The 25,966-nt window shown below is 40.4% G+C and overlaps 2 protein-coding genes across 2 annotated transcripts; both read left to right on the plus strand.

Annotated features, from left to right (window-relative positions):
• Positions 1–5,414: 5,414 nt before the first annotated feature.
• LOC126721111 (UDP-glycosyltransferase 82A1-like) lies at positions 5,415–23,155 on the plus strand. Its single transcript, XM_050424135.1, has 2 exons — positions 5,415–5,976; positions 22,097–23,155. Exons 1-2 carry the CDS (start codon positions 5,496–5,498, stop codon positions 23,017–23,019), a joined length of 1,404 nt encoding a protein of 467 aa, XP_050280092.1. The 5' UTR covers positions 5,415–5,495; the 3' UTR covers positions 23,020–23,155.
• LOC126721112 (coproporphyrinogen-III oxidase 2, chloroplastic-like) lies at positions 20,693–21,517 on the plus strand. The gene has a single exon (XM_050424136.1). The coding sequence runs from the start codon at positions 20,822–20,824 to the stop codon at positions 21,500–21,502; it is 681 nt and encodes a 226-aa protein (XP_050280093.1). The 5' UTR covers positions 20,693–20,821; the 3' UTR covers positions 21,503–21,517.
• Positions 23,156–25,966: the final 2,811 nt, after the last annotated feature.

Below are 25,966 nucleotides of genomic sequence, written 5' to 3' on the forward strand. Positions count from 1 at the left end.
TCATGTTTTTATATCAGATCTAATGTTTTAAGAACTTTTCGTCAATTTTAACCAATTTTGACTTAGATTAACTCTCAGGAGTTTGACTAAGAGTAGACTCGAGAGTAGACTGTCTAATCAGGATAAGCCCAAGCTCATATTGAAAAATAATAATTTTCCTTCAAAATTTTAAAAACTTTTCTCCCCAAATCGAATAAACTTTGTTTAATTTCTCATCTCACATTCAATTAAAAGTAGAACAAAATATTAAAGAAAATGTTTCACATAATGGAATCACGTGTAGAACAAAATATTTTGGCTCTCATGTTTTCAAACCCCAAACGAAAGGAAGAAATAAATGCAGCTTGTATTTGAACGCAACTTGTATTTGAACGTAGCTTCTGTTGGAGTCTCATCCATTTACCAATTAGTTTACAAAGTAGAACAAAATATTAAAGAAAATGTTTCGCATAATGGAATCACGTGTAGAACAAAATATTAAAGAAAATGTTTCACATAATGGAATCACATTTTGTATTAATTAAGAACATACCTTTGGACTGATAATCCTGCACTCGAAATGTGTGGTGAATTTGAGTTTGTTGAATGCTTATAAAGATTTTTTTTTTTTTGTTCGAAATGCCTATAGGGATTTATCTGTTTCTAATGAATGTTGATATTCATTTTCGTGACACTTTTTTTACAAACCCGATTCAACCAAGCTCGACTTCCTTATGAGCTCAATTCATGTATTATATTTTATTTTATTCTTTTAAGCATAGCCCAAGCCCATGTGACATATTGAAAAAATTGAGAGAGTGAGGTTTAGAGGGTTTGTGTCAGTTTCTTTTGGACCTTTTGCATGAGCCTAGCTCATGCATGCTACCAAGTGAGCAAAAGACACTTGTAGCACCTCAAATTCATGAAGGAGATCTTGTACCTGAAATTTCCACCCCAAAAGAGCTTTTATGTAGACATGGCAAAACGGGCGGGTCGGGTCGGGTTCGGGTCGGGTCAATCGGGTCACGGGTCAAACGGGTCACGGGTCAAAAACGGGTCATTTTAAGCGGGTTGAAATCGGGTTCGGGTCAATCGGGTTGCGGGTCGGTCGGGTTGACCCGTATTTTTCACATGAAATTTTTTATTTTTTATTTTTTATTTTTTTTATAAAGAAAACAATATGTATTTGCCATTTGGATAGTTATGCAACATATTACTTGATGTAAAATGCATTATTTTGAATTCACTACTTATATCAAAAATAAACTCAGTTAAACTTATTAATATTTATCCAATAATTTTAAAATTATACAAATCCTAACATTGCTATCTAAAACTAAACAACACAAAGATAAGTAAAACAAATATACAAGTTTTATTTTTACACAATATCAACATTCAAAAAAAAAAAAATTACAAATGACTTATTGGATAACTCATTTGATAAAGAATTAAAACATATAAGAAAGTTACAATTTTAAAAATTAATTTTATAATCTATTATCAATTGTGGTTGACACTCTATTTCAATTTGAAATATACATTAAAGTTTGATTGCTTACTTATTTATACCTAGTCTCTTTTATGAAGATCATATCATTGTTAAGCAGCACACACTCTAGGAAATATCATAATTTATTTTGAAAAGCCGTTTATTTTGAACATAAATTGTTAAAAAATAGATCTAAGCATTCATAATTTATGCTAATTTGATACTTTGGCTTTACTATTTTCACACTGGTGAATGTGTCTCACACATATCTGCAATTTTAAATCTGTTTTTAACTTTACTGTAACCAGATTATCTTAGCATGTACTTTGCTATTTGATATCTAAAAATCTTTACTCATTACAGAATGCTCAACCATTTATTTTTCAATTAATTTGCATGCAGTTATATAAATGTATCAATTGTTTCCTTAAAACTCACAATAAACAATTAAACAAATATTGTCTTAATTTCACTATTTTTTTTTACCCAAAAAAAAAAGTTTTAAAAAAATAGTTCGGGTTCGGGTCGGGTCGCGGGTCGGGTCGGGTTGACCCGCACAAAACACGGGTCGGGTCACGGGTCAACCCGTTTTTGCTTCGGGTCAAAAAAATCGGGTTCGGGTCGGGTATTTTTCGGGTCGGGTCGGGTCGGGTCAGAAAATTCTGACCCGTTTTGCCATGTCTACTTTTATGTTCTAGCTGATTGTGGCCCAACTTTACTTCTCAACAGTTTTTTTGCCTAAAACATGTAACTGACCCTAAATTGCTAGTTTTGTCTGCCACATCAACTAAATGCAGCCTCCAAGGGCCTGCCATCTCTAGGAAACATCAGCCCATGAATTTAGGCCATTTCATTTCCCAAATTATGCAAAAAGCAAGCCAACCCTCTTACCCAATTAGAGCAAATCTAATCATAATCTCTTTGATTGAAACCTTAGGGTTCAAAGTATCTTTTATTGACCAAAACCCAGTCACTTAGAGCACTCCAAACTCAATACAAAAGGCCTCAATCAAATTCAAAAGCAACCACATTTTAAACAATACAAGAGTCTCTCTTCAACTTTAGAGCAAAAGTCCATTCAACCAGCCAACATCCTCACAATTCTAAAGTTTGGGGATGGAGATATGGGTATAGGGAAACCTTCCCTCTCTTCCTCACAATCTCTTTCAATTTCCTCTTCTCGATGACTGTGAGTCAAAGTTTTGGACCTGTGCACTTTTTTTGCATTTTCTTGTATTTCAATTATGGCATTTTGAATTCTCTCTTATTAAAGCACCATTAGCCTTTTGTTCATTATACATTTGGAATTTTGAATTTGATTCTCCACAAATAAATATTTCTAAAGAACCCAAGGGGAGATTTGGGCTAATCTTGCATTTTTGGCCATTGTCGCAAAACGTCCCCGACAATGAATAAAAGAGAAGGTAAAAGAAGCAAGAAGAGAAAATAGAGTGTGTAAGTTAAATTTTCAAAAAGGATAAGAGATGAGGAGGTTGTAAACTATGAGAATGTAGATTTAGTGGGGAGTTTTAAATTGTGAGATTTTATTTTACAAATTTATCCCCCTTAATTAAAAACCTATAGGGGATATTTAGGATATTCAAGATTAAAAAAAAAAAAAAGTGTTCATAGCTTAAAAGCTCCTTTAATAGTAGCAAAGACTAAAGAGTATAAATATAAATATAAATATAAATATAGATATAGATAATGAGCTCCAATTAGCTCAATTGGTAAAATCTCTAATGGCGGAATAAGAGATTTGAGGTTCGTCCCCGCATACACCAAAAACTTATTGGTATTATCAGAAGTGAACGTTATAAGTTGAAACTATCTAAAAAAATATAAAGATATAGACAACTCAAATGCGTATAAAGGAATGAAATCAATAAGAGTTAAGAGTCATAATCTTCTCATGGATCGAATCGATCCCTTTGCTTCTGTCACTGGCATGACTCACAAAATAGAAAATAGCATTTTCTTTTTGGTGTCTAAAGGTAATTTAAAACTCATTCTTCTGTGTCAGTGCCAGTGCGTCTAATTTAATTTTCAAAAAGATACATAAAGAAACTTCTTTCTATTGCATCCAAAAAGGAACCAGAAAGTGCAAAATGGACATAAAATATAGCCACTACGGCTGAGTGAATACTTATTAGGACCCATTCACCTAAAGATTGATTAGGCAGGAAGTTATTATTGCAAATAAGTGGATGATCAAATAGGCAACTTAAAAGTTGAAGCATGTGACATGAAATGCTATCACGCCATGTGTTGGAAAAAAAGCTCCCATGCCTCAATCAGAAAACTTATGGCCCGGTGCCGCTTAGCCTAACTTACACCTTTTTTCCTTTGGATAGAACTTTACACCTTGTTTTTAAATTTTAATTACACCCTTTTGTACAGCATTTGTACTCCTTTACATTTAATGCATCTCTAGAGGGATTAGTAGGCCTTTTTGCCAAATAGCATAATTTAATGAAAAATTCGTGAGAAACACATCTAGCCAAATTTATTTAGTTATATAATATCAAGTTTGTCAAACTCAAGTTTAGGGATGGCCATGGGTAGGGTATGGATCGGGTATATCCATACCCTACCTGAAATGTTTGCCCATGGATACCCGAATACCAATACCCATTAATATCCATACCCGATCCTTACTCGAATGTATTATCCATGGATATCCATACCCTACCCAAAACCCATTTAAAAAAATGCATAGGATATCATACACCTACAGACTTACCGATCAATAAAGCAAAAAAATTTGATTTAAAAAAAAATCATGAATATACATATTATCAAAATTTTGCTAATAAAAAAAAAAAAAAAAAAAAGATACCGTTGTATCTCACTCAGCTTGCTCAGCAAGACTAGCCAAGTAAACCAACTGTTCTCCCTTTCTCCATAGCTTCATTTCTCAGCTCTTTCTCTCTCTTTTGGAAGCCTTGTGATTTCACCATTTGCTTTCTATGAAATGTGGTACGGGGCGGAGAACTAGATGTGTCTCTCTCTCAACACCATGGCTTTGTGTCTTAAGAACCAAATGCCGAAACTGTAACCACCATCAACAACGGCTTCGCAGCAATTAAGCTCGTGTAAGGGAGAAAGCTGAGTTGAGTTTGATCAACCATGACCCACTCCAATCACCTTCTCTCGTTGCTCAGGTACATCACAAAAAGCTCCGATCTTGTTCTCTCTCACGATTTTGAAGACTGATCGCCTTCTCTCTCTTTGATTACATTCTCTCTCTCTAATCATGTTCTCTCTCATGACTGTTGATCTGGGTTGATCGAGGATTTTTTTTTTTTTTTTTGAATGGGTTTGATCTAATTGTGTTTGTGTGTTTGAGGAGAGGCGGAGAGCTTTGAGAGAAAGAAATTTAGGGTTTTTTTTTTTTTTTTTTGTACGGGTCGGGTTTGGGTAATATCCATACCCTACCCGCAAAATTCGGCTATTATCCAAACCCTACCCAATTATCTTTACCCATAAAAAATCGGGTATTACCCAGAACATTTGGATCGGATAGGGTTAGATATCCATTACCCAATGGGTATGGCCATCCCTACTCAAGTTTCAAGTATTATGAACTTTTATGACAATTTGCTCAAATATAATGCTTGGAACTTGAGTTTGGTAAACTTGAATTTCATTTGGAGTTTGAGTTTGACAAACTCGAGTTTCAAAAAAATGCTATATAATTAAGTTAGTTTGGCATAATGTTAATTTTTCCCTAAAATTATCCTAAAATTATGCTTGGGCAAAATTACACGTAACTATTGAGCCAATTTCTGAAGCAATAAAAGTTCTAGAATTTTATTCCCACCCTTTTACGTAACATTTTGTTGAGAAAAGGCTGGCCGTGTTGGCTTATAACGTATTTCAGCACGTGTTGGGGCACATGCTTAGTTGACTCTCTCTCTCTCTTCTATATATTGGGATTTGGTTAGAGGGCTTGAATGCGTACAAAAAACCACATATACAGAATAGAAGTTGAGTTTGATTTGTCATAGGAGGGGAATAAGAGATGGGTAATATGAAGTGCACAAAGAAAGCAAAGATGATTTTGGTTCCATACCCAGCACAGGGACATGTTACTCCCATGCTTAAGCTAGCCTCTGCCTTCCATAACCGTGGAATATTTGACACAATCCTGATCACCCCAGAGTTCATTCACCATCAGATTGCATCAAGTATAGAACCAAAAGACCAGATTTTGTGCATGCCAATACCAGATGGTCTAGACAAGGACACCCCACGTGATTTCTTTGCCATTGAAATGGCTATGGAGAAAAACATGCCTGTCCATTTGGAAGCCATAATTCATAAGCTTGTTGAGGATGGTGAAGTTGTATGTGTGGTGGTTGATTTGTTGGCATCATGGGCTATTGAAGTAGCCAATCGGTGCAGAGTCCCCGTTGCTGGATTTTGGCCTGTCATGTTTGCCGCTTATGAAATGATTGCAGCCATTCCAGACATGGTCCGGACAGGTCTTGTTTCTGATACAGGTTAGTAACTAATTACCTGCAACCTCTTTTTAGATTAATATATTTTTATTCCTAGGTGACATTTTAAGCGCATGGCATATGTTGAGATAAGAAAATTTGAAGTCAAATGTTGAGAGGGATTATAAAATATTTGTGGGCCTTGTTAAGAAAAGTTGACTATCTCAATATTGAATTAGAGAATGAATAATTTTAGGGAGATATAATTATAAATTTTTTTTTTTTTTCCAATTAGAAACGTGATAAGTTTTAATTAGAAAAATATCAACTTTAAATGAATCTCTTATAACAAAATTTTTATTAACACCAGTTACATTATGTCGAACAATTTATTATGAAAAATATGTTACGAGTTTTGTAATTTAACTAGTTGTCACTTTCTGTGTTTCTAATAAAGACATTAATGGCTCATTTGGATTAAGGGAAAAGGATGGCAAGTGGAGAGGAATAAAGTAAAGTTAACTGAAAATAGACTAATTTTAGATCAATTTTACTCTACTCTCTGTTAATCCAAACAAAGCATAAGAGTTCAAATTACTTCCAACTATTGATGTATTAAAAAAAAAATTATAATTTTTTTCACATCTCATAAGTCCCTCACTTCCTTTCTTTATCCCTTTTTGTGGAGTGCTGATGGTTGGCTATCATTAGAAGTCGGCGGCAAAAGTGTTGGTGTTTTGTTAGAATATGTCACATGCGAAAATCTTTATACATAACATAACTAACGTGCTTCAACGATTTCAATAAGAAGTACGTTGACCAGTACCATAAAGATGATTGAGTGCCGGTGCATATTGCATGTGCGAAGTTTCATTTTTAACTCATCTTCACGAATTATTGCCCTTCAGACAGTGCCTCTGTTTGTAACCCAATAATTTCCCAATTTAGACTAAGATTCTCTAGTGCTTTATGGTAACTTCATTCTAAAAGTTCTTAAAACTGGAAAATTATTGAATACTATAGTGGGTTCCAGTTAATTCAACTGGTAAAATCTCTATTAGTTGTATAAGAGATCTGGGGTTTAATCCCCGCCTACACCAAAAACTGATCAGTGTTTTGGTCGATATTAAAGAGCTATTATCAAGAGCGAACTTCATAAGTTGAAATTCTCTTCCCCGTATTGAATACTATGGGAGTACCATAAATACATACCTCTCCCTCTCACATAAATTGTGAGTCCCACCATAAATTTAATTAATGAGACCACAGTTATATGAGAAGGGAGAGTACGCATTTATAGAGTACTCAATAAGTACGCCTAAAAATTTTAATCATCTATTTTTAGAGAGACTGAATCAAATTTTCTCACATCATCAATAATTTAAATAGATACCTAAATATAATTAAAATTTTAAAATGTTAATTGTAAGGACATAATTAGTAACGACCCAAAACGATACTGGGTTCGCACGTAAATAGACCCAAACAATATAATTTGTAGAGCGTGGGTGTTAAGAACTATATTAACTTCTTTGTAATGAAAAGATTCACGCTCACGTATATTGAAGGCTTAGAGCTGGCACAACGATCGTTTTGTGTTGGTAATCGATACAGTTCTTTTGCCTTTTTTTACGTTCTTCTTCTTCAGTCTATGCTTTCTTTATTTCTTTTTTTGTTCCGATCCCCCTTTTGCATGCTCTTCTTTCAGTTTATATACCACCCCTTGTGTTCCATCCACACCACACACGTGTAGGTTGGGTTCGGGGGATTTCTTTCTGCCCCATCTAGCACCTCCTGGAACTTCCTATGGGCAGCTGTAAGGCTGCCTCCTTACTGTTCAGGTATCACCTCCACATTAATGCGGCCAGAGAGTTGGTTGAGAGGTAATTAATGCGGAGGCAGCTATAGTTATAGATATTTGTTTGCCTTTTCTCTCTTACCCTTGGTCTGTTTATCCTATCTTCAGTGGTGACATAATTTCGAGGTCCGGTTTGTAACAAGACCACGTCCTGATCATCCTCGGACGCATACTGCCGAGGAGTATGGCGTCCTCGGACGAATACAGAACTCTACTTTTGTGATATTGACTACCACCCCCCCTCGGTAATTGCCTTATGACCTGACTTGGTCTCCTCGGACGAATATGCATCCTCGGATGGGCCACAGGCCCAACGATCCTGACCTTAATGGGCCTGTTGATTGACTGGCCCCCACAATAGCCCCTCAAAATCCTACTTTTCGACTCCTCAGGAGAGAAGGTGGATTTTGACGTCATAAGCCCGTACCTACGCGTGTTTTGGGGCATGCCTCTAACGCTTCAGCATCCTGATTTTGGCAGCATTAAATTTTGGCAACGCCCTTGTCTCCCACGTTCGACGGTGAGATTTAAATCAAACGGCAGAAGGCCTCCCTTGTTTTGTGAGTGGGAACTTTACCGCTCACAATCCCCATATGACTATAAAGGCGTTCTCAAATTAACCCTGTACTTTACCTTCGATGATTACGTGGTTCCAGAGCTCATACATTGAACCTGCCTTTCTCTATTTTTTTTACTTTCCTAGCGACTACAAATAATCGTACTTTGTCCGAGGTCCTTCCTTTGAACCTGTAAGTCTTCTCGAAGTTTTTACCACTTTTATTTCAAACCCAACAGTCTTTTCTGCTAAGTCTTTTAGAAAAATGGGGAAACAAAAGAATCCATTTCGATGTCTCGTTGAGTCCGAGGAAGGTATTAGAAACTTTCGCTCTAAGTATAAAATCCCCTCAACGGTAGGAATGAGGTACGCAGCCCAAGGGGAATGGGCTGATGCCAGACAAACTGGGGAAGTAGTTATTCCCATGATTGCCTTTATAGAGGGCGGGATGACTATCCCCATGGGTAGTATCACTAGGAGTTACCTCAACTTCTTTAGGCTATCCCCCACCCAGTGCGCTCTAAACATGTTTAGGGCCCTGGGGAGTATAGACGCTTTGAATAAGAGAATGGACCTAAAGTTAACCCATCATGATGTGAATTGGGTGTACAACCTTCATCACTTAACCGGTCAGGGGTATTATCTCAAGTTGAGATATCCTGAGGTAAGGCTGATTTAGTGCCTTCCCACTCCAAATAAGAACCTAAAAGAGGATTTCCTTATTCTCTCTGGGGAATGGCAGGATGGTCTGCCTTGCCCGACAGTAGAGGGAACACCAGGTGGGCGAGTAGTCGTAGATCTATACTATTTAGTTCGCGAACACATTTCGTTTACTTTTTTCTTTTTAATCATTTTTGTCTCCAACAATTTTCACTCTCGACTCAACGGTTTTGCAGATAGACGCTACACAAAGCCCAATCTCAGGTTAGTCAATAAGGCGAGCCTGTATAAGTTATTGAAAGCTGAAATATACGTGAACGAGGCTGACGGTCAGCTCCGGGCGACACATTTAATTCTCGGCTATACCCCCCTCTTTTTTGCTTTTCAAGCGCCGAAGTGCGTGATTAGAGCCCGCGATCCTCGGTTTCACCTTATCAGTGTTGCCTACGAAGGGTTCATTGTTCCAGAGGGTATTCCGCTTCCCCAGTACACACCTCGCACAAAGCCTCTTTTCGTAGCCAGCGTCTCAGCAAGAACTTCGTCATCCCTACCTACCCTTAGGAAAAAGGAAATAAAAGGGAGAAAGGGAAAGGAGAAAGGCGAGGAAAAGGTTGTAGCAGTATCTGAGCCCTCGGACGATTTCGGGATTTTTGATCAACCCACAAGCCCCGAGGAAGATCCTGACGAGATGGGGATACAAAGAAAACCCCAGAAAAGCTTGCTGGAGCTGATGGAAGGTCAGCCGGGAAAGAGTGCGCCTGCAAAATCAATATCATCCTAGGCTTCATCTCTTCTAGCTAGGTCTCCTCCTCCTGCTCCTCGCCAACCTCCTCGGCCATCACCACAACCAGCGCTTCCTAACGCTGCCGAGCAGAAAAGGCGTAAGGAACAGAAGGGCAAGGAGGTGGCAGACACGAGCAAGTCTCGTCCAACTCGAGAGGAGGATGCCCAACGAGCTGCAAAACAGCAGAAAACCAAGCACCAAGCCGCGCGGGGCCAAGAGAAATCTGACTCCTAACATCCTGAACCACAAGCATGGTTGCCAGCACCTATGCACGGTGGGGAGCCCCTGAGAGATGATGCATCTATAAGGGACTTTAACGGCGGCATAGGATGTCACGTAGCCTCAGCCATAGAGGAAGCCTTATTGCTCCCAAAAGATATGGCCGAAATAAAGAATATGAGAAAGAATGAACTTGTCCTCGACAACAAACGATATTTGGGCATGGTAAGGAGCTAACGTTTATCTTTCTCATTCTGTGACTGTTACTCACCAATATGCACTTTTCATTGACTATAGCGCTAACCTTTTTCCTACAGATCATCCAAAATACTTTCAAGCTAGATGAGATACTCAACGCTTGTTCCAATCAACTAGATGATGAAAGAAAAAGACGGACAACGGCTGTACAGACCTTGTCCAAATTTGAACAGGACTTGGCCGATGCAAAGAAAAAGTTACAGACCGAAGAGCAAGCTCGCAAGAGCACCGAGTCGGCATTAGAAGGCTACCAAAAGCAGGCCGAGAACCAAGGGAAACTTCTGCGTGAGGCGAATGCCGAACTAAAGAAGACTCAAGAGCAAGTCCTAGTTCTTAGGAAGCACCTGGAGGAAACTCAAAAGCTAAGGGAGCGAGCTGAAAAGTCCAGCGAGCAAGCCGAGAAAGCAAAAATCTGTGCCGAACAGGCAATGAACAAAGCTGAGTAAAGAGGCTACGAGGTTGGTATAGTTGAAACTGAAAAGGCTTTGAGAGCCGAGATTCCAGAGGTATGCCGTATCTACTGCGCAAGAACTTGGAGTGAGGCTCTTAACCGTGTTGGGGTTGAAGCCTCATCTGAGTTACGTAAGCCAGAAAACGTATTCTATCCCGAGGCGATCCGCCCCTCAGTTCTTCTGCCCGATCAAGCTGATGCTCCCTCTTCAATTATTAACCTCAACGAGGAGATTTCGCCTCACAGTTTTCCTCCCCGTGGCCAGTCGGAATCAGCTAAAGAGGGACTTGTCCCTCCAGGAGCTTCCCCAGACAAGACCACCACTGCTTTGGAGGCAAAGACGGCCTCCCAAGGTTTTCAACGAGATTTGGACTCCACGGTTCTACCAACTGGGGGCGTTACCAAAGCCAAAGAAGGAATCACCACTTCGAAGGCAAACATACCCGCCAACTAAAACCCAAAGACCCAATTGAAATTGAAAAAGTAGAACTTGTTTTGTAGCTTAACTAAACATTCAGTAGGGAACTTCCTTGATCATTTTCTTACCGCTTTTACTACTTTATGTTATTTTTGTACTCGTTCACTTTGTTATTGTAATTTGGGTAGGTTCATTTCAACTACCTTTTGCTTGTATGGGGCAATTTTACTCATACATATCGTCAATCGATAATTAGCAATAGGCAATAAGCATTAATACAACAGGGTCTTAGGGAGACGTTTTAGATATGCACGTATTCTTCCCAATCAATTGCAATTCTTTACGAAAGTTCATAAACTAAATAAAATCATGCCTTCAGTACCTTGATTGTACGCCAACTTACGTCCAAAGATCTCTCTTTGATTCCCCCAATGAGTATTACAAGGCGTTATTTCCCGTTGAGTTCGTGATTAGAAGATCTATCACAACTCAGTTTGCGGTCCGAGGACCTGACATAACTTAGTTTCTGTTTAACATTTCAATATAGATCATAAGACGTTAATTTCCACCAAGTTTGTGATCCGAGGACCTGGCATAACTTAGCTTCTGTTTAACATTTCAATATACATCATAGGACGTTAATTTCCACCAAGTTTGCGATCCGAGGACCTGACATAACTTAGTTTCTGTTTAACATTTCAATATACATCATAGGACGTTAATTTCCACCAAGTTTGCGGTACGAGGACCTGGCATAACTTAGCTTTTGTTTAACATTTCAATATACATCATAGGACGTTAATTTCCACCAAGTTTGTGGTCCGAGGACCTGGCATAACTTAGCTTATGTATAACATTTCAATATACATCATAGGACGTTAATTTCCACCAAGTTTGCGATCCGAGGACCTGGCATAACTTAGTTTCTGTTTAACATTTCAATATACATCATAGGGCGTTAATTTCTACCAAGTTTACGATTCGAGGACCTGGCATAACTTAGTTTCTGTTTAACATTTCAATATACATCATAGGACGTTAATTTCCACCAAGTTTGCGATCCGATGACCTGGCATAACTTGGTTTCTGTTTAACATTTCAATATAAATCATACGACGCAGGAGTACAAGATGTATGGTTGACGTAAATTAAAAGAAATATTTGAATTGAAATACTTTTATTAATAATAATACCTCTTGAGATTATTTACATTCCAAGAATGAAGTTCGGCTTTTTCATCTAGGTCTTCCAGATAATAGGCTCCTATTCTCGCTACAGAAGTGATTCGATATGGCCCCTCCCAATTAGGTCCCAGTTTTCCCCAATTTGGATTCTTGGTGGCCCCCAGAACTTTCCTCAGCACCAAATCTCCTACAGCTAACGGCCTCATCTTCACATTACTATCATAGCCCTGCTTGAGCTTATGTTGGTAGTAAGCCAGTTGAACCATCACGCTCTCCCTCCGTTCTTCAATCAGGTCCAAAATTTTCTCCAACATCGCATCATTAGCATCCGAAAAGAATGTACTGGTCCTTAACATTGGGAATCCAGTTTCCAGGAGAATGACGGCCTAAGCCCCATAGGTCATGGAAAAGGGAGTTTCCCCTGTTGAACGTCGGGGTGTTGTCCGATACGTCCAAAGCACATGTGGCAGTTCTTCCACCCACTTTCCTTTCGCGTCATCCAGTCTCTTCTTAAGCCCATTGATTATTACTTTGTTAATAGCTTCAGCTTGCCCATTGCCTTGTGGATAAGCCGAAGTGGAATATCTGTTTCTTATACCTAGTTCCGAACAATATTCCCTAAAGGCATTGCTATCAAATTGGAGCCCATTATCTGAGACAAGAGTGCGGGGAACTCCAAATCGTGTAACAATGTTCCTCCAAATAAACTTCTTCACATCTACGTCTCTGATGTTCGCCAAGGGCTCAACTTCGACCCATTTAGTGAAGTAGTCTGTGCCGACCAGCAGGTATTTCTTGTTTCCTATGGCTTTGGGAAAAGGGCTGACAATGTCCAGCCCCCATTGGGCAAAGGGCCAAGGGCTAGAGAGAGGATTAAGAACTCCTCCCGGTTGATGGATATTTGGAGCATACCTTTGACACTGATCGCATTTCCTAACGTACTCCTGCGCTTCCTTCCGCATTTTTGGCCACCAATATCCTTGTGTGATGGCTCGACATGATAGAGACCTTCCTCCTGTATGGCTTCCACAAATGCCCTCATGCAGTTCTTCCAGGATTGACTCTGCTGTCTTAGGAGACACACAGAGCAGGTATGGCCTCGAGAAGGACCGTTTGTATAACTTTTTATCTTCAGACAACCAGTACCGGGGAGCTTTCCTTCGTATTTTCTCAGCTTCCACCTTATCTTCGGGCAATATGTCACTTTTAAGAAATTTTAATATGGGATCCATCCAGTTTGGTGACAGACTAGCTTGATTGATTTGGCAAACCTCCTTTTCTGGTGAGGAGGGGGTACACAGGTCTTCAACGATAATCACCCGAGGAAAATTTCGCACTGAGGAGGTGGCGAGGGTTGCCAAGGAATCAGCGTGTGTATTTTCACTTCGAGGAATATGCAATAAGTCGAAAGACTCAAACTTCGCCTGCAGATGCTAAACCCGGTCCAGATACCCTTGCATCCTTGGGTCCCGGGCCTCCAGTTCTACTCTCGCCTGGCCGACTACCAATCTGGAGTCTGAGAATAATTTCACTGCCTTTCCACCCATTTTTCGGACCATACTCATTCCCATTATCAAAGCTTCGTATTCTGATTCGTTGTTAGTAGCCGAGAACCCCAATCTTAACGACTTCTCGATGATGACGTCCTCGGGGGATATCAACACCAATCCCAATCCTGCTCCCCGTTGGTTTACGGCCCCATCCACGTACACCCTCCAAAATGACCCACCGTGTGCGGATATTAGGCCAACCGATTTTTCATCCTTGTGACCTTGATTCACATTAACTTCTTCTGGGCATTCGACGAACTCAGCCACCAGATCGGCAAGGATTTGACCTTTCACAAAGGTGCGAGGCATGTATTTGATATCGAAAGCACCCAGAATCGTGCCCCACTTAGCAATTCTCCCAGTGTAGTTAGCACTTCTGAGTATGGACATAAGAGGCAGTTGGGTCAAGATAACCACGGTATGGGCCTGGAAATAGTGCAGAAGTTTGCGTGTTGCATGGACCACCGCTAATATGGCTTTTTCTAATGACAAATACCTCACCTCGGCCTCATGGAGGGATTTACTTACATAATAGACTGGCCTTTGGACGCCATTGTCTTCTCGTATCAAGACGAAACTAACTGCATGAGGGGCAACCGCCAGATAAGCAAACAACACCTCATCCACCTCAGGGCTAGACATAATAGGTGGCCTGGACAGGTATTCTTTCAACTGCCGGAATGCTACCGCACACTCCTCAGTCCACTCAAATCCTTGCCACTTATGTAATAGGCAGAAAAAAGGACGACACCTCTCAGCCGACCTGGAGATGAATCGATTCAACGTAGCAGTCATCCCAGTCAGTTTCTGCACTTCTTTTGGATTCCGAGGTGCTTGCAAATCGTTAATGGCCTTAATCTGGTCTGGGTTCACCTCAATTCCTTTATGGGTCACCATGTACCCCAAGAACTTCCCAGAACCGACACCAAATGAGCACTTTGAAGCATTCAAGCGTAACTTATGTTTTCTCAGTATCCCGAAGATACTCGTGAGGTCTTCCATATGTTCGGATGCCACTTTACTTTTCACAACCATATCATCGATGTAAACTTCAATATTTCTACCCAGTTGCGGCTCAAACATCTTCGTCATCATGCGTTGGTAGGTAGATCCAGCGTTTTTCAAGCCGAAGGACATCACCTTGTAATGGTAGTTCCCAATCGGGGTCATGAAAGCAGTCTTTTCCTGATCGTCGGCGGCCAACGGTATTTGGTGATACCCTTGGAAGGCATCCAAGAAACTCATCCTAGGGTGTCCCACGGTCACATCCACCAACTGGTCGATCTTCGGCATGGGAAATGGATCCTTGGGGCAAGCCTTATTGAGATCCGTGAAGTCGATGCACACCCGCCATTTTCCCGTCTTCTTTTTTACTACCACCGTATTGGCCAACCATTGAGGATAAAAAACTTCCTTGATAGCCCCAGCTTGTTTGAGCTTGGCAACTTCACTTCTGACCGCCTCGGTGTGTTCCTTCGATGGTCGCCGAGGAGGTTGCCTCCTGGGCATAACGGCGGGATTCACATTGAGTTGATGACAAATGAAATTCGGGTCCATCCCTGGGGCTTCATACGGGTTCCATGCAAAAACGTCCACATTGGCTCGGAGGAATTCCAGCAACCTCGCCTTCTCTAGCAAAGGCAATTTAGCCCCAACCTGGAAGAATTTTTCCGGATCACCAGCAACAACTACCTTCTCCAGATCTTCACACTCTACCCCATCGGATGGTACGTCCAAGCCTGATACTGGGGACTTTAATTGCTATAACTCATTGTCGGCCGTAGCCGAGATTTCTGCTTCTGGCCGATGCTGTATAGCCGTTACTAAGCATTGCCGAGCAGCCGCCTGATTCCCTACTATTTCCAACACTTGGTCTCCGGATGGGTACTTCACCTTCTGATGTAGAGTAAACGAGACCGCTTTAAGGGTGTGAAGCCAAGGTCTGCCCATAATAGCCGTGTACGGAGAAAAAACATCCACGACAATAAAGTCCACCTCTACCACATCCGTACCTGATTGTACGGGAAGCCTGATCAATCCTTTGGGAGTGACCAACCTTTCCTCAAAACTTACTAGAGGAGAGTTATAGGTTTTTAAGTCCTCTGGCTTCAAACCTAGCCCCTTGTACAAGTCTGGATACATCACATCCACAGCGCTACCCTGATCAACCATCACTCTTCTGACATCGTACCCGCCAATTCTCAACGTTACCACCAAAGCATCCTCATGGGGCTGTATGGTCCCAATCATATCCTCATCTGAAAAGCCTAGAATCAGGGGGACACGCACCTTGGCTCTCTTCACTGCTTGGGAAAGATCCTCGGCCGGGGATCGGGACACCGACAATACTCTAGAGGGGCAAGATCCAGTCTTTCCCGGGGCCGCAAAGATAACATTAATCGTACCCAGAGGGAGTCTTGATGAAGCGTCCCCACGTACCTCTGAACCTGCTTGGCTCGCCCTTCCACTGGAGTGATGCAAGAGTTGTTTTAATTTCCCTTCACGGACAAATTGTTCCAAGTGATCCCATAAATTCCTGCAATTATCCGTCGTGTGCCCATGATCCTGATGATAGTGGCAGTATAAGTTCAGGTTGCATTTCCTAGGCTCTCCCGCCATCTTGTTTGGCCATTTGAAGAATGGCCCGTTCTTTATCTTCTTCAAAACCTGCTGCACTGGCTCTCAAAATATTGCATTAACCACCTGGGCGTCCACCGAACCCGACTGCCCAACAAAATCCCTCCGGGGTCGGCTGCTATTATAACGGTCCGACCTGAAATCCCTCCTCTCCTGAGGGATCACCTTGGCCTTTCCTTTTCCCTGAAGTTGATCTTCCTCTACCTTTCTGTACTTATCTATTCTGTCCATCAGTTGGCGCACACTGGTGACAGGTTTACCCGTCAGGGACTTCCTCAAATCGTGATCAGCTGGGAGGCCAGCTTTGAAAGTGGTTATAGTCACAGCATCGTTCTTTCCCTCTATTTCATTAAACATTTCCCAGTACCTATCCGAGTAGTTCTTGAGAGTCTCGCTCTCTCGCATAGACAGAGTCAGCAAAGATCCCAAAGGCCGAGGAGTCCTGCTGCATGTAATAAAGCGAGCACCAAAAGCCCGAGTCAGTGTTTTGAAAGATCCAACAGAATTGGCCCTTAAGCCGTTGAACCACCTCATCGCCGTCAGACCCAAACTCGATGGAAAAACTTTGCACATCAAAGCCTCGTCCCTAGAATAAATAGCCATCTTCTGGCTGAAATAGCTTACATGTTCCACCGGATCTGAATGGCCATCATACAGAGAGAACGTAGGCTGATGGAATCGCCGAGGATGAATCACATCGTCTATGTTTCTCGTAAAAGGCGATTTGGAAATTTGACTCAAGGCTTTGTTCATGGCATCGTTTCCCAAGCCCCTGCTAGGTGGACTTCTACGCTTACGTCGATGGCGGTGCTCCTCTTCATAGGAGAAAGTTTCGCTTGGCGGAGTTCTCGACCTCCGCCTATAACTAGCTCCATCCGACTCCTCAGATGATGGTTCGGAGCAAGGTGGGGAGCGCTCCCGTCGTGCATGGCGCAACTCTCTCTTCAAATCTGCAATCTCACGTTGCAAATTCCCATCATGCTTCGCGTGGGAGACGTGACTCTTCCCACGAGAATGGCTTCTGGTGGTATGAGTTGTACGTACACTCCTCTCATGACCTTCTCTCCGTTCGGGACTCCTTCGAGGATCACCATGCTGGGAGGAGCCCCTTGACTCTGCCTGGTGCAGGTTGGCATCCTCCTGATGCGGTTCCGCTGCGTGGTGATGTGGACCCACTTCCTCCATCAGAAACGTTGCACCGGAAGTCCTTTAAGTTAACACAAGCTCTTCCCACAGACGGCGCCAATTGTAAGGACACGATTAATAACGACCCAAAATGATACTGGGTTCTCACATAAATAGGCCCAAACAATGTAATTTGTAGAGCGTGGGTGTTAAGAACTAGATTAACTTCTTTGTAATGAAAAGATTCACCCTCACGTATATTGAAGGCTCAGAGCTGGCACAACGATCTTTTTGTGTTGGTAATCGATACAATTCTTTTGCCTTTTTTTACGTTCTTCTTCTTCAGTCTATGCTTTCTTTATTTCTTTTTTTGTTTCGATCCCCCTTTTGCATGCTCTTCTTTCAGTTTATATACCACCCCTTGTGTTCTATCCACACCACACACGTGTAGGTTGGGTTCGGGGGATTTCTTTCTGTCCCATCTAGCACCTCCTGGAACTTCCTATGAGCAGCTGTAAGGCTGCCTCCTTACTGTTCAGGTATCACCTCCACATTAATGCGGCCAGAGAGTTGGTTGAAAGGTAATTAATGCGGAGGCAGCTGTAGTTATAGATATCTGTTTGTCTTTTCTCTCTTACCCTTGGTCTGTTTATCCTATCTTCAATGGTGACATAATTCTGAGGTCCGGTTTGTAACAAGACCACGTCCTGATCGTCCTCAGACGCATACTTCCGAGGAGTATGGCGTCCTCGGACGAATACAGAACTCTACTTTCGTGATATTGACTACCACCCCCCCCCCTCGGTAATTGCCTTATGACCTGACTTGGCCTCCTCAGACGAATATGCATCCTCGGATGGGCCACAGGCCCAACGATCCTGACCTTAATGGGCCTGTTGATTGACTGGCCCCCACATTAATATTGTGGTAAAATGTAATTCACTTATTTTCAAATAAATTAATAGAAATTTAAGAACTTCACAGTAGTTAGTCTCTAAAAAATTTTAAGGGAAACGTTTTTATTATTATTAATTTTTTTTGTTAATACCATGATTCCAGCTTAACTTTTTCTATCACTTTCAAAAAAAAAAAAAAAAAAAAAAAAAAAAACTTTTTCTATCATATAAAGCTCAACTAAATGAATACATTCATGATTATCAAAAAATAAAAACGAATACATTCTTGAAAAAAAGAGAGAGAATGCATTCTAATATAATTTTCAAAAATTAAGAAAATAAATCCCATTAATATATTGTAAGTGAAAAATGTCAATTTATTCCAAGCTCAACTTAATTCATTTCTATATCTTTAGTTAGGGATGTGCATGGGTTAGGTTGGGCAAGTGGAGGGTAATATTTTTAACCAATCCGCTAATGGTGGGTTGGAATAATTCCAATCCGCCACCGACCCACCAATCTATAAATCTAGCTAGTCAGTTGAAAATTTTAACGTTTTGAACTTGGTGGGTTGAGTGGGTTGGACAAGTTGGCAAATTCAATTGACTAGATGAAATTATTTTAATTAAATTGGAAAATTGTTTACTCTCTCAAGTAAAAAAAGAAAAGAAAATTTTGCAATTTTTATTAAAAATAATTACAAATATTACATAATGTTTTTTAGGGTCCGTTTGGATTGAACTTATTTTTGCTGAAACTAAAAACACTGTAGTAAAATAATTTTTAAATCTGTGAATAGTATCGTGGGACCCATTTTTAATGAAAAAGTTGTTGAAAAGTGGAATTTGTGGGTCCGTGAACAGTGCACGAGTGCTGTTCACAGTTGACTTGATCAAATAGTGCGACTAGGAAAAAAAAAAAATCAGAAAACGCAGCCCAGGATTTAGCGGAAAACGCTGAATCCAAACGGACACTTAGAATGACTGAATTTTATCACACTAAAATGAAAAACATTTAAGAATCTGAAATTAGACGTGTATATAAAGTAGGAATAAAAAAAAAAAATAAAAAAAATCTTAGAGAGAGTGGCTGGAGTTTATTAGGGAAGAAAAATGTGAAAATGAAAAAATTAAAAGAAAGAGAAAGAGATGAGAGAAATAAAGGGGGTGCCTATGTGAAATAGAGTTTTACAATAGACAAAGTTATTGGGTGGTGTAACATTGTTTTAAGTTACACCAAGTGTAACTTGAACCCAACCCTCTATTTCAAGTTACGCTTGGTGTAACTCTAAGTAATGTTACACCACCCAATAACTTGTTATCCAATTCATATTTTGAAATCCAACCGTTGAATTATTTGTTCTATATGTTTTTAATATGCACGCCAATTTTCATGCCAATCGAATGTAATTTACCATTCAATCCATTAACTCTTCTTTTATGCATTTTTTAAACTACAAAAACTTGAATTTAAATAATTAATTGATGACATGGTTATTGATCTTTGATCATCTTTAAATTTTGTAAGCATAGAAAATATACAAAGATAATGTAATCCAGCGGTAGATTTATCAAAATTTACATCTAACTAAAAAATATTGAGTGGTGTAACATTACTTAAAATTACATCAAGAGTAACTTGAACCTAACCCATATACACATATGTGGGCGGGTTGGATTGTGGCAAGTTAGAGCATCCACAGCAGTGGAGCTAAAAATTTAGCTTTTTAGCTCCACCAAAAGTTACTTTATCTATTTTACCTACATACATGCTACAGTAGTGGATCTATTTTAGCTTTCCACACAATAAAATAATATAAACATCACAATAAAATAATATATCCATTACAATAAAATAATATATCCACTACAATAAAATAATATATCTTATATAATAAACAACAACCACAACCACCTTCAACCGCCACCGCCACCGGCGTCGCCACCGCTGCCGCCACCGTTGCCACCACCGCCGACGACTTTTTTTCCACCGCCGTCGTCGCCGCCACCACCACCACGCCACCGACGACTTTTTTTTACTTACTCCATGTTGCCGGTAAACAGCCAGCCTGTTGTTTTTGAAGTTTTACTCAAAAAGAACAAACTCGTGAAAAAGTCAGTCCATCCATCCACAACATCACCACAGTACTGTTTACTGTAAACAACACCCCTTATCATATCATATCATCATATATTAATATCCCAACTCTCTCTCTTCAATAAATTTCTTCATCACACTCTACTATATCTTCTTCAGATATATATTCATTTTCCTACATCAAAATTTGATTCAAACCAAACCAAACCAAACCAATGTCACCACCAACAACAGCGAGTGCCATTGTCTCATCGTCATCTTCATCCTCCTACTTCACTCTTTTCCCTCTCACCTCAACCTCACCAAAATCAAAACCCACCACCAAACTCTCCTTCAATTTCTCCAAAACCCAAACCCGCAATCTCACACTCAAAACAACAACAACAACAACAATTCGATCCGCAGTTTCCATCGAAAAAGAAGTCCCAGAAACCGAACGACCCAACACATTCCTCCGCGAATCCGACGACCATGATTCCCCATCATCATCATCGTCTTCATCCTCCACCGTCCGATCCCGGTTCGAGAAAATGATAAGGAAAGCACAGGACAGCGTGTGCAAAGCAATCGAAGGCGCCGACGGTGGAGCTAAGTTTAAGGAAGATGTGTGGTCGAGGCCTAGTGGCGACGGAGGCATAAGTCGAGTTCTTCAAGACGGTGCCGTTTGGGAGAAAGCTGGGGTTAATGTTTCTGTCGTTTATGGGGTTATGCCACTGGAGGCTTACCGTGCCGCCACCGCCTCCGCCGAGGTGAAGCCGGGCCCCGTTCCGTTCTTTGCTGACGGCGAGGGACGGCGTGGGCTGGGCTGGTCTGTGGCGGCGACGGTGATGAGTGAGGCAGGAGTGATTTGGGAGATGAGAGTGAGGGAGAAGGAGATTGAGGGAGAAGGAGATTGAGAGTGAACGGAAGGAGATAGAAAATAAAAGAATGAAAAAAAAAGGGGAATGAGCGATTATTTTAATCGGCTGCTGTTTAAAATATTATTTTTTTTTTAGATGAGCGCTACAGTGCACATCTATATATAGATGTGCATTGTAGCAAATCAGCCAAATATTTTGGCTTTGGCTCCACTGCTGTGAGCTTGTTTTGCAATATTTGTGGAGCTAAAATAGCATTATAGCTTTTTAGCTCCACTGCTGCAAATGCTCTTAGAATATCTTAACCTGCTATTCAACCCGATCAACTAAGTTATCTATCAAATCCACCCAACCCAACTTACCTCACTTAATGGACCTACATAGATTGGGTCAGGCAGGTTGGCGGGTCTAGCAATTTTTTTGAATAGTCATATCTTTAGCTATTGTAATTGGCCACTTTTAAAATTCTTTTTTATTTTTTGATCCAAACTTTTTAAATTCAATTAGCATCTTTAGCCATACGCTTATTTGTTTGTTGTTCAAAAAATATGGGCATGTTGCTCAATGAAAAAAAATCTTGGACCCATTAACTACATTATAATCTTTTTTTGATATTTTTTGATATTGTGGCAGGAATTCCCCAACATCTAGGTAGAATTTGCTTTTTACCAAATCAACCAATGCTATCTACAGAAGATCTACCATGGCTGATTGGAACTCTTCCAGCAAGAAAAGCAAGATTCAAATTTTGGACCAGAACCTTGGATCGATCAAGAAATCTTAGATGGCTCCTAGTGAATTCCCTTCCTGATGAATACATAGATGGAAAACATGCTCAATCGGTCAAAAGCTCTCAAGATTATCCACGTGTGTTCTCTATTGGACCTTTGTCTAACCATGTAATGTCCAAGAACCCCAGCTTTTGGGAAGAAGATAAGAGTTGCTTAGATTGGCTAGACAAGCAAAAGTCTAACTCTGTTATTTACATCTCATTTGGAAGTTGGGTTAGCCCTATTGGAGAAGGTAAAGTTAAGAATCTAGCATTGGCTCTAGAGGCATCAGGACGGCCATTTCTATGGGTGCTAGGGTCAACATGGCGTGAAGGGCTACCAATTGGATATTTGGAGAGAGTGGCCATTAAATTTCAAGGCAAAGTAGTTTCATGGGCTCCCCAAATGGAAGTGTTGCGACACAAGGCTGTGGGGTGTTATCTTACACATTGTGGATGGAATTCAACAATGGAAGCCATACAATGCCAAAAGCGACTTTTGTGCTATCCAGTGGCAGGGGACCAGTTCATAAATAATAAGTACATTGTTGAAGTGTGGAAAATTGGGTTGCAACTCAATGGGTTTGGACGAAAAGATGTTGAAGAAGGCTTAAGAAGAGTAATGGAAGACACTGAGATGCAGAACAGATTAAAGAGGATACATGAGAGAACAATGGGAGATGAGGCTAAGTCGAGAGTAATGTCTAATCTCACGGCCTTTATCCATGATCTCAATTTAATAACGCTTGGCACTCCCATTAAATCTTTTCCTGATTTTAATTTTTAGTTTTTTTAGTTTTTTTTTTTTTTTTTCTTGTAAAATAGGACAATTTCTTGGATTTGTTAGATAGCTTTGGCTTACAATAAAATGTGGACAGGTTTATAGAGTCAACATAAATTACTATGGTTCATTGTCTATTGACCTAAAAAAAACCATGAATTGCTATGAAAACAAGTGGTGTATTGAGAAGAGGCTCTAATATTAATGTTTTCATTGACAACAAATCTAGACATGCTTTGTTATAAAATGCATATATGAAATTATTGGAGGGATCAAATTCCCTAGGCCCAAAGCCCAATTCGCACAGCCAATGGGCAACATCTCGTTCGGCCAACTTCAAGGACTAGGTTTGGTTTCTCAAAAAAAAGGAAAAAGACCAGGTTTGGCCGTTTGGGTGTAGCAGCACGAGCACGATCTATCCTACCCTCAAGGCTCGATACTCGAGTTCAGCTCATATCCACCTAAATTGCATGAAGCACAGAAAATGCAAGGGATTGCTCGAAGGTAAGCGCTTGAGAAGAAGAAACATCTAGAACAAGTCAACCTCTCACACCCATATTTATTATGTACAAAGAAAACCAAGGACCTCTTAACACAAAACTTTGGATCCCTTAGCCAATTTCCTCCCCCAAAAATCTAAGGGAATGTTTGGTTCGTTTGATGTTATATCAAGGTGTAATGTTATATTTTTTTAATTTTCGATTCATGTAATCACATTATAACAATATAAGATAAAGATATTTAATTCATTAATTATATTACCATCATAATCTAAGAATATAACATTCATAAACTTGATTTATAAACATTTTTAGAAACAATCAAAATTATTATAATAACACCATGATTGAAAATAATCTCAACACCTAAAAATGCCAAAATTATCCTTAAACCACAAAATACCCTTGAATGACCTAAAATGACCACTCTCACAACACACCATGTTTCTTCCTATCTTGTTCTTGAGACCCCAACACCAACAGCCTATAAAATTTATTGTTGGAAATAATTACAGATGATGCCAAAAATCATCAATTAGTCACATGATCCTCACGTGCTCAAGACAATGCCTGCACAACACAAAACAAAAAGACCTTAGGAGAGTACCGATGTGGTACCAGCCAAATACCCTCCGAAGGTTAAGTTAGAGAACTCTTCGCAACTCTAGAGTGTCAAAACTAGGGTAAATTATGCATACCTTGGCTTGGGAGTGCTTTGGGGGTTTTTTATAGTAGTGTAAAACCGACTTTTTTCTTTCTTGGGGAAGAGGAACTTTTCCTTATAAGGAAGATCCTCATAAAAGTACGTATTTTACGCGATCCTTTCCATATAGCGATTTTGTTGATTAGGGTTAATCGTGAAGTGCAAGATATTTCCATTTTAAGTTTCTTGAGGACTACTTAAACTGTGTGGAGGTCACATGACCTTATCGCCGTCCACATTGCATCCGTCACCTTGAGGATAGTCTTACACCATGTGGATGTCACATGACCCTGTCACCGTCTGCATTGTACCCATCCAACTTCTTGTCTATCCTTCAGAGAGAATCCGACCTTTTCTATCATCCTAATTTCAGGCAAAAGGTATCGTCGCTCGTGTTTGATCCAATAGAATGAGATCATCCACGTTCATTTCACCCTCTTCAGTTGCCCCTTCACTCTACAAATCTGTCCCATAATGTTAGGAATAATCTGTGGAGTGATGGTTTAATTTTTTACTTTGGGAGATACGCTCTGATTGACAGGCTAGCCTGGGGTCATAAATGTCGTAGGTACAAGTGGCGTCTTTTTAATTGTTAATTGCTCAAACCGAAGCTTCCCTTTGTCTTTCATGCCGTTACCTCTATATATACAGACTCCTTTATCTTTCATTTTCACTTTCTACAACAAATTTACAGCCAAAGTGTTTCTGTCTACTTCACCAAATAGCAAACCGTCTTCTTGGTGCTACTATCTATTTGGTATTACCATCTACTTAGTGCTCTGTCGCCTATTCCTTGATTGCCTTCTCTGTTCTGCTCACTTGATAAGTACCCTCTCTCTTAAGTTGAATTTACTTGTCATTTATTTAAATTTTGCCAATTTGTCATCTATGTAAACCATCAAAATCTTAGGGTTTGTCCGTCACGTGTAGGAGACAGATGTCTATTGCGTTGAGTGAACAGTCGTGTGTCCGCGAGGGAGCGAGCTACGATGAGGTGTATCCGTTAGGTCAGGACGACCCCGGCACCTCTTCCAAAGAAAGGATCCCGTCCGCCAACTCACCTTCCACGAAGGAGGATGATGATTTGGACGGAGACGAATCAGAAAGTGATTCAAACGAAGAGATAGGAAATGATGAACCCCCTGCCCAATCCATCATAGGCCCTGATGGATTCAGGGAGTTCATTATGGTCCCGTTGTGGACGATAAATGACTTCAACTCATCCATCAAAGAACGTCACTTCAATACACTTAGGGAGAAATACCAAATACCCATCAACATTCCAATGCATCTTTCATCTAAATGGGAAAATTTTTATTACAAGGGTGTAGAGGACGTTGGTGTATATGAGCAAATGCTGAAAGTGGGGCTTAGCTTCCCTTTAAGCACTCTTCACCATCATCTTCTCTAGTATCTTGGACTGGCTGTCACCCAGATTTCCCTAAATGCCTGGAGAGTATTTCTAGGAGCTGAAGTGCTCTACAGGGTGATGTTTGACAGGGCACGTAGGATGACGGTGGAAGAGTTCTTCCATTGCTACCCTCCATCTGAAATCACACAGTCAAAAGGCATGTACAGTTTCATGTTAAGGAGCTCGTTGCTTAGGCTCATGTGAGACACCCCTGATTCCAACAGGAACTAGAAGGGTCGTTATTTCTTTATCCAAGGTGACAAATGGATGTGTCACCCTGGTGAACAAGAATATATGCCCGTGGACAAAACATAGGGCATTATGCCCCCGTCCGGTATG

This window comes from Quercus robur, chromosome 4 (assembly GCF_932294415.1).
Source record: "Quercus robur chromosome 4, dhQueRobu3.1, whole genome shotgun sequence".
In the NCBI taxonomy this organism is placed as follows: Eukaryota; Viridiplantae; Streptophyta; class Magnoliopsida; order Fagales; family Fagaceae; genus Quercus; species Quercus robur.